At 39.4% G+C, this 14,784-nt stretch overlaps 1 protein-coding gene across 4 annotated transcripts in view; it reads left to right on the top strand.

Annotated features, from left to right (window-relative positions):
• Positions 1 to 14,784, top strand: part of adgrl2a (adhesion G protein-coupled receptor L2a) — a 258,264-nt gene that overhangs the window by 167,012 nt on the left and 76,468 nt on the right. For all 4 annotated transcript variants that reach the window (XM_042334875.1, XM_007887235.2, XM_007887233.1 and 1 more), the window contains one exon: positions 7,262 to 7,475. In XM_042334875.1, the coding sequence (XP_042190809.1) occupies positions 7,262 to 7,475 (214 nt within the window). The remainder of the gene's footprint in view (positions 1 to 7,261; positions 7,476 to 14,784) is intronic.

Below are 14,784 nucleotides of genomic sequence, written 5' to 3' on the forward strand. Positions count from 1 at the left end.
AGAAGATCTCCTTAACCTCTCTTGGACTCCAGGAACAGATACAAGAAACGGCTTGTTGTCTGATACCTAATCCTTTGCTAATCTCTATCTTCCATTCTTTGACACAACCTTTCCTGTCGTCCTTGATGTATTTTATTAATATTCCTACAGTCACTCCTCCTGATCCTAGGAATATTAATAAAATACAGCAAGAGAGACAGGAAAGGTTGTGTCAAACACAGAGTGCAAGATACAGGTGAGCGAAGGATCACCTATATTAATATTCCTAAAGTCACTTCTCCTGTGACTATCCTCTTTGGGCGAGCTAAGTGGGATGCCCTTGGAGCTGAGCTGACCCCAAGTTGACATGCTTAGCAAAGGAATATCGGATTTAAGGCAACTCTCTCTGTTCTTGAGCGGGTAGGTCTGCAAGACTCCAGGGCATCAGCCAACTTGGTTCATTAGTAAGAGGCAGAACAGTGACTGGAAGCAGGGATTCTTTCTACTCAGCTCCTATTAACCCTGCAAGCCAAGCCCTAAAGTGTTCGTCCTAGCTAGACAAGCATATCAGACACCCAGCTGGTCAAACAAAAATCACTCCTTGAAATTTCCTCGCTTCTTTCCTCTAAACATTGGGTGTTTATCTTTATCCTACCTGCTTTTCCTCTTACCGTGTTTCACCCACAAAATAAACAGTCAATTAATTCACTTTGCAATATATTCTGTGAAGTGCTTTGAGAAGTCTCGAAAACATGATAAGACACTTGATTGAATGCAAGGATTATTATTCCCTGGATCCTCATTCTGTCACAATCTCTCCTATTTCAACCATTCCTTTTGCCCCTGACCTTACCATGGAATTCTTTACCTGCGTCAGTATTCTGTTCCTTGTACAAACTTAAATGCTTTTCACCCCCACACCAAATGGTTTCTTGACTTATCTCTCTGTTATTGTCTTTGACCATTCAACTCTGCACTGAATGTTTAAAAAAAATTCCTTAGTGTTATCGACCATCTTAGTCCAACAGAAATATTCCCTATTGCACAATTCTGGAAGAGTAAAACATTTTAGTTTAATGTGTAAAATAATATAGAACAAAATTTGCATGTGTTCTTTTGCTTTGTGTTAAATGTCACAAAATAGTGTATTGGTGCTATTTCAATGTCACCAGTGTTTTTTTGATCTCCAAGTCTGTTGTCTGTACTGTGATACTGTGATTTTGAAGTTGTTATTTTTGCCATCAGGCACAGAAACATATTAGCTATTTTTAAGGTTTAGTGAATATGTTTTATCATCCTGAACAGACAAGTTATTGATTAGTTTTCTCTTAATGTTCCATTTAGACATGAAGGGGGTAAATGGAGCATACTATGATATTCAATGAATGCGGTGAAATTTAGTGTTTATTATATTGATGGTTTGCACCAAATTCGGTTCAGGAATTCCATCGGGCCTTGCCTCAGCAATGCCTTCCTCTTAAAGCCTTTGTTCGATTCGTCCTTTGAAGACTAAAATATTGTTTACACCTTCTCATCAGACATGCACAGATAATAATAAATAATATTTACAATTGATACAGCACCACGTGTTAAAGCGCTTCACAAGATTTCTTTAAAGTGTATTGTCTATATTTTGTAAGCAAACATAGCAGCTGGTTTGCACAAAGCAATATGTCCCAAACAGCCATGAAATGAATGATCCATTTTATCTGGGGGTTTGTTGACCAGGACACTGGGAAAAATTCCTTCCTTTTTCCAAATAGTGTCATGGGTTCTTTACTGTCCACCTGACCGGGCAGACTGGATGTCTCTGTTTAACCTCATCTGAATGACAGTACGTATGATAATGCATCACATCCCCAAGCACTGCACCAGAGCGTGAGCATAGACTAAACTCAACATCCTGACTTGGGTCTTGAACCCCAAATCTTCTGACTCAGAGCCAAGAGTCCTGCCAACTGAGCTAGGCTGATATCTATGTGTTTAGTTGCTAAGCTTTATGAAAAGTTATATTTCAAAATTCAGGTCTCATTCTGACACAAAAATATTAAATACGTTCTGTTAATGGTAAAAGAGCAGCAGGAAAAACCCAAGAACAAAGCAAATATTTCAAATGGTTTGATCTTTAAAGAGTTAACACCCAACAACTGAGGACCTATTTGCTGATCAGTTGTCAGATTGTGGCTTAAAGGTACATTTCATTGCAGAGGCTATGGACAATTTGGAATTGTTCTGTTTGAAACTCTGGCCAACATGGTGGCAGTGTCTTTGATTTGTTGAAGCACTCAGTATGTAGTTTGAATGAGATGAAAGAAAAGGAGGGAATGTAGCGCAGCACCAATCTGACAAAACAAATTTGTAAACAAAAGCGGTAATGGTGCTTTTTTTCCTAGGCACTAGACTGTGAACAGAGATTCATTAAGTAAGCACAGGACTGTAAATATAAATGACTGCGACTTCATGTGAGACTAAAAGCTGCTGTTAACAGCAATCATCATTGACAGTGTACTTAGTGCAGGAAAGCTTGGAAACAATAGAAAAAACCTAAGGCAAATTTTGACTCTATTAGTCTCTCAGACTTATTCCCTCTGATAGCATTGTGCTTATTTATCTGATACTCAGAGCTACTGTGTACATCAGAAAGTACATTAAGCAAGTGAACACAGAGAGTCTCACCTTTTATTGGGGGACTTTTAATGAAACTGAATCGCCCTGTAGCAAGAAGTTGTATAACCTGACATCGTTCACTGTTCTTAAAGAAAAAAAGCTCATCCTTTCAAAATCATTCGTTCAGAGAAAAGAAAATTGAGTGAAATGGTTAATTCTTCTCTTAAGTGCTAGTGTTTGGCAAGGTCCATATTCACAGAGTGCAGGCTGTAGTATTGATTTTGTTTGGTGGCTGAGCTTCCCACCGTCTTTCTTCGATTGTCAGAGCCGTAAGATAGAGTGAATTACATTCAGTTGCTGTGAAGGCTGTCTCCCCCCCCACCTTTACTGATAAAAAAAACTTGAAATATATTATAAGATCTTAGGAATGTGTCAATGAGCTGCTAAAGCAACATCTCCTAATGATGCCCATTTTACAGAAACATCACTCATTAGTGCACGTTGATTCCTTGCACAGCAGTTTGTTGAAAAGCACTTTCAATCTTTTGATTTTCACTGTCAGGAAAGCATAAGAGAAACATATGTAAGGTGTTAGATTTTTTTTAAGAGATGTGATTTGCCATAAACAACATCTATTTGATCATCTTCAAGCGCTACTTCAGGAAGAAGGTTACAGACTGATGCAGGTCAACTCAAAGCATGGAGTTTGTTGGAATTTTATCAGCTATCCACCCACTAGAAAAGCACACCATTCTTTTGAAATAATGGTCTTTGCCTTCTCTTAAATAAGGCCCCTGCAAAGCTGCGATAATTCCAGTTGATTAAGCATTTTAATTGACAAAAAATGAAATAATCGATTCATTGAGTCGTTATTGAGCCAGGCACGCTGCAGAGTTAGACACAGATTTGATCTTTTTGCTCCTGATTTGCTCGCACCAATGTCTTCAAACCTATTTGGTTTTGTTTTAGTAGCTTACAAGATGGATGGTTGGCTGAAAATGCCCCTGAATGTGCTGCAAGATTTTCAGCATGATGCTGAATTGTAACCTTGTAAAATGCTGATTGCACGTTTAACCTTAACCAGCAAGTTGTAGCACTTTTGTGGAATTTTAATATGCTAAAATTCTATTGGATATTCAATTAACAAAATAATTGGTTGGCAGAACCCTGAGGGCTTGTTTAGTTCAAGCTTTAAATTCAGATTTTTTTCAGATACTTGATTATAAAGAATTATTTTTCTGACAATAGCATCCGTGCAATTTGCTTTTCCTCAACCGAAACTGCGCTGTTATCAAACACTAGGAGGGACACAAACATCTGTATTTCCTTCCACACATGTACACTTCTATTATCTAGGTGCGTCCACTTTGTTCCCCCATTGACAATTTGACATTTCATGACACTGTTGGGAATGGTAAGCATGCCAACATTTTGACTTAGCGTCATTGTTATCAATAAATTGTGCCTTGGATCTTGAGTTGGTTGAAAAATTCTCCCATTTTCGATGCATTGTCTTTTGTGTTTGGGAGTGTATCTCAAAGCACTTCACAGGATATACTATAAAGTGTAACAGCTGTATATTTTGTAGGCCTGGCAGTGTCCGACAAACAGACATGAAGTGAATGACCAATTTTATTTGGGGAATTATTGACCAGAACACTGGAAGAAATTCCCTTCTCTTTTCAAATAGTGCCACAAGATTTTAACGTCCACCAGAACAGGCAGCCGGGATCTCATTTTAACGTCTTTTTAAAAGGATGGACCTCTCACATTGCAGTGACCCCCCCCAGCACTGCACTGGTGTGTCAACCTAAACTATGAATTCAAAATCCCAATATGAGGCTTGAACCCACTGACTCGGAGACCAGAGCTACCACCTGAGCTGGACTGATACACATAATACTCATGATAATTCCACTTGAAAGTAAAGGTATATGTAAATCACATAGTCAGATTAAATTTTGATTTCTGTCTGAGCTGATATGTACAGTTGAACAAGATGTAAATCTAGTCATTAAAATTCCAGTCACCGATTATTTATTGGGTCAAAGTTGTATTGTGAACCGGAAGCAAGCTTCACAGCTTGTAAATTAGTTCAGCGGGTTTATCCCTGCAGTGGCAAACCTTTATTGTTTCTCTCTTCCCTTGCTATATATATCATCCCTTGTGCCCTTTCAATACTCTTTACTCACTGGCTCCCTATATGCCTCCTACCAAATGTGTACTTTATTATCGTTTCAAACTGCTTTTGATTAAATTCAGGTCACTTTTATCGCTGAGTGAAAGATTCAAGTCAAGTTTTTATTGTCTCACTCAGTGGACAGTGGGTCATTTTTTAAATTGGGAGTAGAAAGGGAGGAAAAAAGAGTGAGCTAATTCTGTGTGAAGCCTTCAAATGCAAGTCTGCTTTGCAGCTTTGAAAATCACCAGACGCTTCCTCTCGCTGACATCAGTAACAAAATGATTTCCTGTAACTTTATGTTGCCGAACATTACAAAGTAGAATGAGATAAATGTTCTCATATCCAGAACATTTTATCATGTGCAGGATTCTCTGACGGAGCTAATATAGCCTAACCTTGTTACATTCTTCATTTTGATGCAGAAATTCTACTATAGTTCTCAAAGGGCTAATTTCCCTCAGTGCAGATGGATTTCAATGTCTTTCATAATTGTTAACAGAGCTGATGTCTTTGTAATCACTACCATGCATATGAAATTTTATTGCATTAATGTTTAAAAATTATGAGCGTTACATACTCGGTTCTAATTGATGAATTATCCCTGCTCATTTGTAGTATAATGATGCCCGTTGCTTTACTCACAGTGCAGCTATGCTATAGCATACAGGGTGTGTGCTGTGAAATGTGGTGTAAATGTCATTCAGTGGGGCCTGTTTTGGGGCCTCTTAAATAAAGGGGGAAGAGTAAGGAGAGTGCGAGAGAGAACAAAAGCACAGAATACATCATCCCGAATTAGAAATACAGAGGCAAAAGGTCAAGGAATTTTAGTGCAGACCCAAAATGGCAGCTATTCCATAATACGGTAGTTTCACTGTATTTGTGTGGCTCAGTGACCAGGCTTGTGCTCAGTCTTGTTTTCTTGCCACTTTTTTCCGCTCCCCTTCTCTTTCCTGTTCCATATTTTTAGTTTCTCTGTCCTCTCTGTGGAATCTTACCCCAAAATGCTTCTGTCTCGTCCCTCCCTTACTTTTCAAGACCTTTGCACACTGCTGTAACAATAATAATCCTTTCATTTGATATAGCGCCTTATCATATCTTTGAGACGTCTCAAAGCCCTTCACAGAATATACTGTAAAGTGAATTGACTGTATATTTTTGTGGGCGAAACACAGCAGACAATTGCGCACAGCAGTGACCCACAAACAGTCATGGATTGAAGTGACCAATTTATTATTATTTTTTGCAGCTGGGTGCAATTGGCTGCCACATTTCACCCACAAAATATACAGTCAGTTAACTTTACGGTATATTCTTTGAGACTCTCGAAGATTTGATAAGGTGCTATATCAAATGCAAGGATTATTAGTAATATTATTTCCCATCTTGTTCTTGTCAGGAAAAAGTTTGGAGACATTACCTACATAAAAGGTACTTCTACAAGTGCGAGTTACTATTGTTGTAAACTATGCTCCAAAGGAGCCCCTCACTCAAGTAGCTATTGTTCACATGTAAACTTTAGCAATCGTTAGCAAGGTTTTGGCATAATTTTTAAGATCCACACCTCTAGAAGGGTTGTTGGTTGGCAGCCAGAAGTAAAAGGAGTAAGACTAATTGTACTTTCCCTGTTCTCTTTGCCCTATTTCTGATCAGCAAAGATAGATTAGGGATTGAACCCAGAACTTTGGTCTGTACAGCTTAGCTATGCACTGAAATGATGTGCAAACAAAAAAGTGTTGGCAACTCACTTAAGTTTTCCTCTACCTTCCTTACCTGAGTGATGCCACAGCCAATTATTGAAACCACAGCGTTGCCCCGACTGACAGAAGGAGGGTTGAACTTGGAACGTTCAACATCTACATGGTTCAGTCCAGTACCCGAAAGATAGTGCTGAATTTGAATATAATGCAGATTCATCAAGTTTTGACTGCGAGGTTGCATATCTGAATGACTGAAAATGGAATTATAGTAATAATAATAATAATCCTTGCATTTGATATAGCACTTTTCACGTCGAGAGGACATCCCAAAGTGCTTCACAGAACACACTGTAAAGTGAATTGACTGTATATTTGTGGGCGAACGCGGCAGCCAAATGCGCACAGCAATGTCCCACAAACAGTCGTAGATTGAAAATGACCAATTTATTATTGTTTTTGGTTTTGAAGGGATTATTATTAGGCGTGTGGAGTAAGGAAACTTGCCCAAGGTTTTGCCCTGCCTGGAATTGAACTCAGGTCTCTCGCTTGCAAAGCGAGTGATATTGTTTGGGGCATTTAATCATATTTGCATCTGAACAAAAGGTAAAAACTCAGCATTTTGAAAGCCTGCGTCACTTATCATAATTGACAGTTATCTGAATTGAAATGAGAACATGAGAACAAGGCAAAGTCCTGAAACTGAATTTTTAGTTTGATGATAGAGTACCAGTTTTATGGTTTGATTGTCAAAGAGGACACTTGGAAACCTTTGTGACCTCTCGCATTTTGTTTCTAGGCTTCAGTCGAGCTGCATTACCCTTTGGTCTGGTGAGGAGGGAGTTGTCCTGTGAGGGCTACCCCATTGACCTACGCTGCCCAGGAAGTGATGTCATCATGATTGAGAGCGCCAACTATGGTCGCACCGACGACAAGATCTGTGATGCAGATCCATTTCAAATGGAAAATGTGCAATGCTACCTCCCAGATGCCTTTAAAATCATGACACAGAGGTAAGTCACCAGCATGAAGCCCATTATTCAGATTCACAAATTAAGTTTCATGCATCTTTGCATTGAGACTTTCCAAACTGCTTATGAGTTTGATGAAGTGAATGCCTGAGTTCATTCTATTGATTTTACTAAATGAAGTCAGGCACTGCTTCGAAGCATGCAATAGCGTAAAAAGAAAAGAATGCTAGGTTAATTGGAGCTTTAATTATTCAGAATTTTTCTCTCTTACTGTGACTTTAAGGATAATAACCCTGTCCTTGGTTTTCCAATGTATTGAATGTTAAGAGGTGTGCACTCCCCTTGGGTTTGTTCTCTATTTTCTCTAATGGGATTGTTTGTTTTGTTTCTGTATCTTTTTGGGAGGAGATCGAGGTTGTAATTGTTCCTTTTATATTCTTGGAAATGCATGTTCTCATGTGAAATTAGTTTGCCTTTAGCTCACTTTGAATCCCAGTGGAAACAGAATTGCATACTTAACAAAAAANCCTTTGGATTCGGAAAGGGGGTCATTTTGTGAGAGATTTAGCTCCATAAAGTGCACATTGCGGGACACTATTAATAGAAAGTGGATTAATTCAATAAAATGTGGTAAAACAAACATCACCGTAAGAATCCTTTTAGCGGCTTGTGTCATCTGAAGACTTTGTCTGTGTGCTCCTGGGAAATTTAAACTAACTCAACTTGAAAATGTGACAGTTGTGAGTGATTTTAATTCAGATATCCAATTTGAATGGAAAGATTATTTAAAAATCTCCAAAATGTGTTATTGATTCAGTGCATAGAGTACTTAACGTGTGCTAGCACAGTCTTGAGGTCTGTAGAATTGAGGAATTAAGTGTACTTACTCTCCTTGCAATATAGCCTGTGTCTGCAAACCAGCACAAATGGTTGTGTCTAAGGTTTGGTTGCACAAAGCACATTTCAGGAATTAATTCACAATCTGGATAGTCCTTCTGATGGAATACCCATGCCTGCCACATTTTTTAATTTTAAAAATGCCACACGGTTAATGTTGGTTATGTGCTGAAGTCACAAGTAGGACAGGGATGAATTCTCAGGGAAGGGCTTTTCATGTCATTTCATCAAAATGCCCTGGTGCTGGGTTTTGGCTGTGTATTCCCAGTGTGTTCCCATGTTAATGCAGCAAGAAATGCCACGAATGTGCAATTCTTTCCCAGATAGAAATAGATCTGCTTTACAAATAGCTGCTAGGCTGTTGAGATCCGCACTGCAATAATTGAAAAAAATAAGTACGTGAATGATATTTCAAAATGATCTGTGCAAGGTTATGGAAATGATTTAGCACTGTAGCTCTCAGGGATTCATTTGTGCAAATCCCAGCATGATTCTAAACAGCTGAATTTGGCTTTCTTCTTTGGGGGACAGACAGTGAATGCTGCATTGTTGAAGCACACACCGCCTCATCCAGCTCCACAAGACTCCAATGAGCCAGCTACAGGGACTTACAGGATGACAGGGAATGAATAACACTGAGCAGGGAACGTCCCTAAAATACTCAATTCCCCTTCCCATCTCCTTGGACTGCGAGATTATTTTTTTGGCACTCAGTCCGTAACACAAGTCTGCAGCCCTTAGAAAAATAAAAGGCTGTTGTGCCTTTCGGCAACTCGTTTTCATTGTGATTCTAGTTTGTGTTAAAAACAACTTCCTTTGTAAATAGCTCTCGCCCCACCCAGCCAGCAGTGCTTGGAATATGAGATAATGCAAAACAACAACAACAAGATTCCATTTATAGAGCGCCTTTCACGTCGGGAGGACGTCCCAAGGCGCTGTACAGTAGGGTCAGGACCCGAGCAGGGGGGAAATGGTCAGGGTGAGGGGAGGGAAGGGAGGGAACGAGGAGGGGGTAGAGAGTCGAGAAGGGAGCTGAAGGCACGGTCAAAGAGAACAGTTATTCCAGTGAATAGTTAAATTGTGATGTTCAACATTGAAGATTTACATAAAATGATTTCAAGGTGAAATCTTCTCCAACCTCTCCATCTTTCTTTAAGTCCCACTTGATATCATACCTCATTGATCGTGACAATGGCCACATTTCTCTCCCCACACACCCCCTCCTCTCCCCTGCTCAGTGTTCAACCCCATCATTATAATATTATAATGTAAGACATTATCCTATGTGAAGGGCTGTATATTAATGCAATTCGCTGATGTTATAATACTAATGAAAGTCCATCTTTTCATTTTTAAAATGAGGCTGTTCTGGCATCTCCCCACGGTGTCATTCTCTGGCCTTTTTTCACACTTTAATGACTTCCACAAGATTACAAGATTGGTCTGTATGAAAAAAGCCTTTCAACCCATCCAATCTCATCTTTCCAGAACACCCTCCCAACTGTCTCCCCATTATTGCATCGAACTGCTTTTTAAATTAGTCCAGTGCCCTGACCTCAAGCACCTTTCCTGGCAACCTGTGCCAATCATTGATTACCCTCTGCATAAAGAAAATATTCTGGTATCTGTCTTTAAATTGCTCTTTACAGTTCTTAAACCTATGTCCATAACTGTTTGTGGTGCACTGCTGTGTGCAGTTGGCTGCCTCATTTCACCGTATATAAAATACACAGTCAATTCACTTTACAGTATATTCTGTGAAGCGCTTTGAGACGTCTTGAAGAGGTGATAAAGCACTATATCAAATGCAAGGATATTCTTGTTATGTCCTCTTTTTCTACTGTCATGAATCATCCTATAGTAATGATCTAAGTTTGCTTTTTCAATCCCCTTTTAAAATGTTTACACACCTCTATGTGGTCCTTTCTGAGTCATCTCAATACTTTCAGAAACCACTGACTGCTCAGGCTGACAAGAAGGCTTCAAGTATCACAAATTAGACCCAATGTCCCTGACCCAGATGAGCCCAGATCACTAAAGGAGTAAAACATTAAAGATTTTTTACCTCGTAATTACCTTTAGGGATTTTATTCCCCTTTTTCCTCCATGGAGCTTCTGTGTGCATGAGGAGCTGAACAATTTCTAAAAAAAAGTATTAAGACATTCAGTTATTCAGATGGAAAGAGGACATTGTATTAAGCCATTTAAGCAGTCTTATTTATTTTATTAAGTGTTCTCTGACAGTTCATTTGTGTCCAGAATTACAAAAAACATTAATTGTTCAGCCAGCTGAGAGTATTAAACATGTAGGAAATTATTTTTAGAATTTTTAAATGAAAAGAATTTAGGGCAATTGGAAACCTAACATAATGTAGACTGGATCTCTGACCTCCTCAGATATCAGCGGAGTTATCTTCATTCAGGTATTGATTTAAACCCAATACCTAACAACATGAAATCTCAAAACACAAAGGTGATTGCCAAGCAATGAGCTTGCTGTAGTATAGACACTGTATCCTCAGTCTAACTCTGACTCAATTACAGTACTGCTCATCAGTGAAGCCGACCTTGTACTTTCATCTTCCAGTGGCAGAAAAAAAATCAGCAATAATGATTAAAAAGATATTAAAATTGGGACTGACCTTCCATCCCTTTACCAATCGGATTTGGCTCAAACCACAAAGATTCACATCAGTTGATTTTCTTGTGGATTGGTCCGAAAGTTTTAAATGATAGGGAAACATATCAACATTGCTTCTTGGTGACAGTAAGTTAGAGAGAGTAACGTTGATCATTTCTTTTGTGTATTCCTAAAGAAATGGGTGTCTGAAAAGGGTGGAGGTTACACCTGTTAGAAATGCTTGTCACAGCCTTAAAAGGAGTAGTGTTGCAATTCCAGTTGAAACAATGGGATGACAAATATGACATTTCATCACATGTTTAATGGGATCAATTTATCTAAGCCTGATTATTACGTTCAAATGTCCGAAATCCTTAAAAACGGAAACTTACCCCAGAGTTGGACACCACACTTATGCTGATCCTTTGAAGTTCCTGTTTTGTCGGTGAGGCAACATTTAATGTTTTCAGTAAACGCCAAGCCCATTGCTCCATGTCTGTACGTTCTGTAAGTTATACTGAATCAATGAGGCATCCAGAAAGGACAGCCTGCCCTGTTAACCTTTTAAATCAAAATTGTAGAAACATATTAATGAAACAGGAGCACTTGCTTAAAATTGATTGATCGATATTAAAGTTGTAAAATATATATAATTTTTCATGATTGGTTACCGGCAAAGTGGCCTAGAGGGATAAATGTTCTTGGGGAAATTAGTTTGTTAAAGTTTTATACGAGCATGTTTAACATCTGCTCACTTATTGGTTTTGATGGCTCTTTTCTACAGTGGACATTACTCCTATACAATACAATATGAAATGACATTTGTAAAGCACCTTTAAGGACAGTCAGGGATTAGCACCCGAGTGGGGCGGGGTGGGGGGGTTGGGAAGGCAGAGAGGGTAGGAGAGTGGTGAAGGCAGGATCAAAGAGGAGGGTTTTGAGGCATGTCTTGAAGGAGGCAAGGCAGGAAGGGTGGGAGCGAGGCAAAAGGAATGTGGGATGGAGTCCCAGAGGGAGGGGGCAGAGAGGCTGAAGGTCCAACCGCCAATTGTGGGGCAGGCTAGTGACATGAAGCAGGCCAGAGCCTGCTGAGTAGAGGAAGCGGACAGAATAGAGAGCCTTGAAGGTGATGACTAGAATTTTGAACTCGATCCTCTGAGGGATAGGGAGCCAGTGGAGCCGGGTGAGGGTTGATGTGATGGAGTAACAGAGCCTGATGCGGGAGAGGACATGAGCTGCAGAGTTCTGGATGATCTGTAGCTTGTGTAGGGAAAACTTGGGAAGGCCGACAAGCAGTACGTTGGTATAGTCAACCCTGGTTGTAATGAAGGCATAAATGAGTGTTTCGGCAGCCTGAGGGGTGAGGTAGTAGCGGAGTCGGACAATGTTGGGCAGGTGGGGGAAAGCAGAGCGGGTCATGGCACGAATGTGGGGTAGAAAGGACAGTTGAGGGTCGAACAAGACGCCTAGGTTCCTGACTGACTATGTTTTTTTAATTCACTACCAGCCCTGAGACCACTGCAGCTAAATTAATGTTCAGGGAATGTAATTAGTTGACGCATAACTCTTTTGTCAAGGGACTAAAATCAACGAAAATTTCAGTGAGCAATTTGATAAATCAATGTAACAATAGCCTGACTATTTTGATGGCGAAAATGAAAATAGCCAATTTTGAGGATAGGTTATGTGAACAGAATGAACAAAAAGAGTTGATTATTACAAGCATGCAAACTCCACATCAGGTATTGCAAGACATATATCTTGCTATTGGTGTTATTGATTGGAAATGTATGGGGCGCTAACTCCACTTGTGATCATGCTGAGGTTCGGCGTGACACCAATTGGTTTAGTGTTACCTTTGAATAACAAGTTTCTTTTTAATTATTTATTTTAAAGGACACTCTGGGCTAACCTTTTCCAGTCCAGTTTGATCAGCTCCACATTTTCTTCATTGCCATCTGCCAACCCCTTTGATCATGTCACATGTCAGTACAATGAAACTATTATAAAAGTGGGAATTAGTGTGGGTGTTTGAAACTCTAGAACGGGGCTGGAGTGGGTTTCAGTGCTTCAACAACGGAGAGAGCACAAGTGCTGATACACCCACAGGATACCCTGCACAAGTATTGTTCCCTGCATTAATGCCAGTCGATTACAAATCCTTTGATAATTTTGCTAAAAAAAATCCTTTTGAATTGCTTTATGTGTGCTTAATTTACAGAATGTCATTCAGGTTAAGAACTATATTGAACGAGCATAAATTATAAGGCAGCGATTCAAACAAAAAAAATCTCGTTTTATCAGCTCAGGGTCGCAACATGTTCAAATTCAAACACAGTTTTGTGCCAGTGAACAATTTAATGAAAAATAGAAAGAGTTGATTGCACCGAGCCAGCCCTAGATTTCTGAGATCCTGTAAAACTTTGAACACTGCAAGTAATAATGCTCCACTGAGTACGTTTGAAGATCACTGAGAAAGTTGAATACTTTTTTTCCGTGGTGTTTTCGTAGAAAATAGTTTGGATGCTAATCAAGCTTATTGTAATTCATGTATCAAAGCACTTGGTAATGGTGAGCTATTTACAAACTAAGTTGAACATTTCTTTCTGTTTTGATATTGTTAAATGAACTGAAGGTTTTCTGTATTCTGCTGTTGATAAGATAGCTCAAGGGGAAAGATGTTCGGATTAAGGGGTGGAATTATTAGCATGTGTTTTACATTCGTTTTCTGCTCTAATGAAGTTACAGCTAATTCTCAATCAAAAGTTTGGTTGATATGGTGGAAATTTTAAATCGACTTTTCATGCCTATTTTGCCTCACTGTGCTGTGCTTCCAGGGGCTTCAGGCTATCAGGGAATAGGATTCAGTGGAACAAAACTAAGACTTGAAATAATGAGACTGAAACCTTTGAGAACGCAATTTGCGGTTGGTGTTCACTAAATGGGTTTCAGTTAATTCCAAATTAATGTGACGTTTTAAAATGTTCTCATTTGAAGCTTTTGCCTCTTTCGAACTCTCACACCAGCAGACAAGCAACATATTTCTTGGCCTACCTGCAGGGAAAGCTCTGAGGTGGAATTAGAGAAATGGGGCATTACCTCACCTGCTGGGGTTGAGATTGCGCTGAAAAATTCTGCTGCGGTATATTATGGGTTAACACCACAAAATTCCTAAGCAACTTGGTAGATAACGCAACGCTATGGTGCTTCTGCGCAGGGCTCATGCCTATAGATTGCAACTGCACTGTCTGAACTCTTAGTCCTGATTCTTCTCCAGAGCGAAGACATGTAAAGTGCCACTCACTCCTCATCCGGCTGTCAGGAGTAATGCGAGAGGGTCCTTCCACTTCTTCTGCTCGTTTTGTTTTTCCACACTTTTGGGAAATGCCTGACCTGTGTTCTGTGCTTTTTCCTGATGGCATCATCAAGATCAAGAGCACACTGTGTGGGGAACCACAAACATGAAAAACGGCTAAAGTAATTGGGTGCCATCTCGTCATCTATAGATTTAGCCAGTGTTAACCCATCAAGGACTTAAATATCGTTTGCCCATAAACTGAAACTACAATTAATGAAGTTATACCCGCATCTCAAATCATAGTTTTAAACATAAAATATTTGCATAAATCATAAACTTAAATCTTTGTGATTTAAAATGTGCAAAGAGCAGTGTAGTTCTCATCAAGAGTATCGCATAGGTTTTTTTACACCAGTGTCTCATCTTCTGCTGGAGACTGCATCTCTGCTGATTATAACAGATATTCTTGTCAGACTAAGAAAGACACTCTTTGCAACAGCACTGTTTGGCAGAATGAGCTCCTACTCTCATCTACA

Source organism: Callorhinchus milii, unplaced genomic scaffold, assembly GCF_018977255.1.
Source record: "Callorhinchus milii isolate IMCB2004 unplaced genomic scaffold, IMCB_Cmil_1.0 Scaffold5, whole genome shotgun sequence".
NCBI lineage: Eukaryota > Metazoa > Chordata > Chondrichthyes > Chimaeriformes > Callorhinchidae > Callorhinchus > Callorhinchus milii.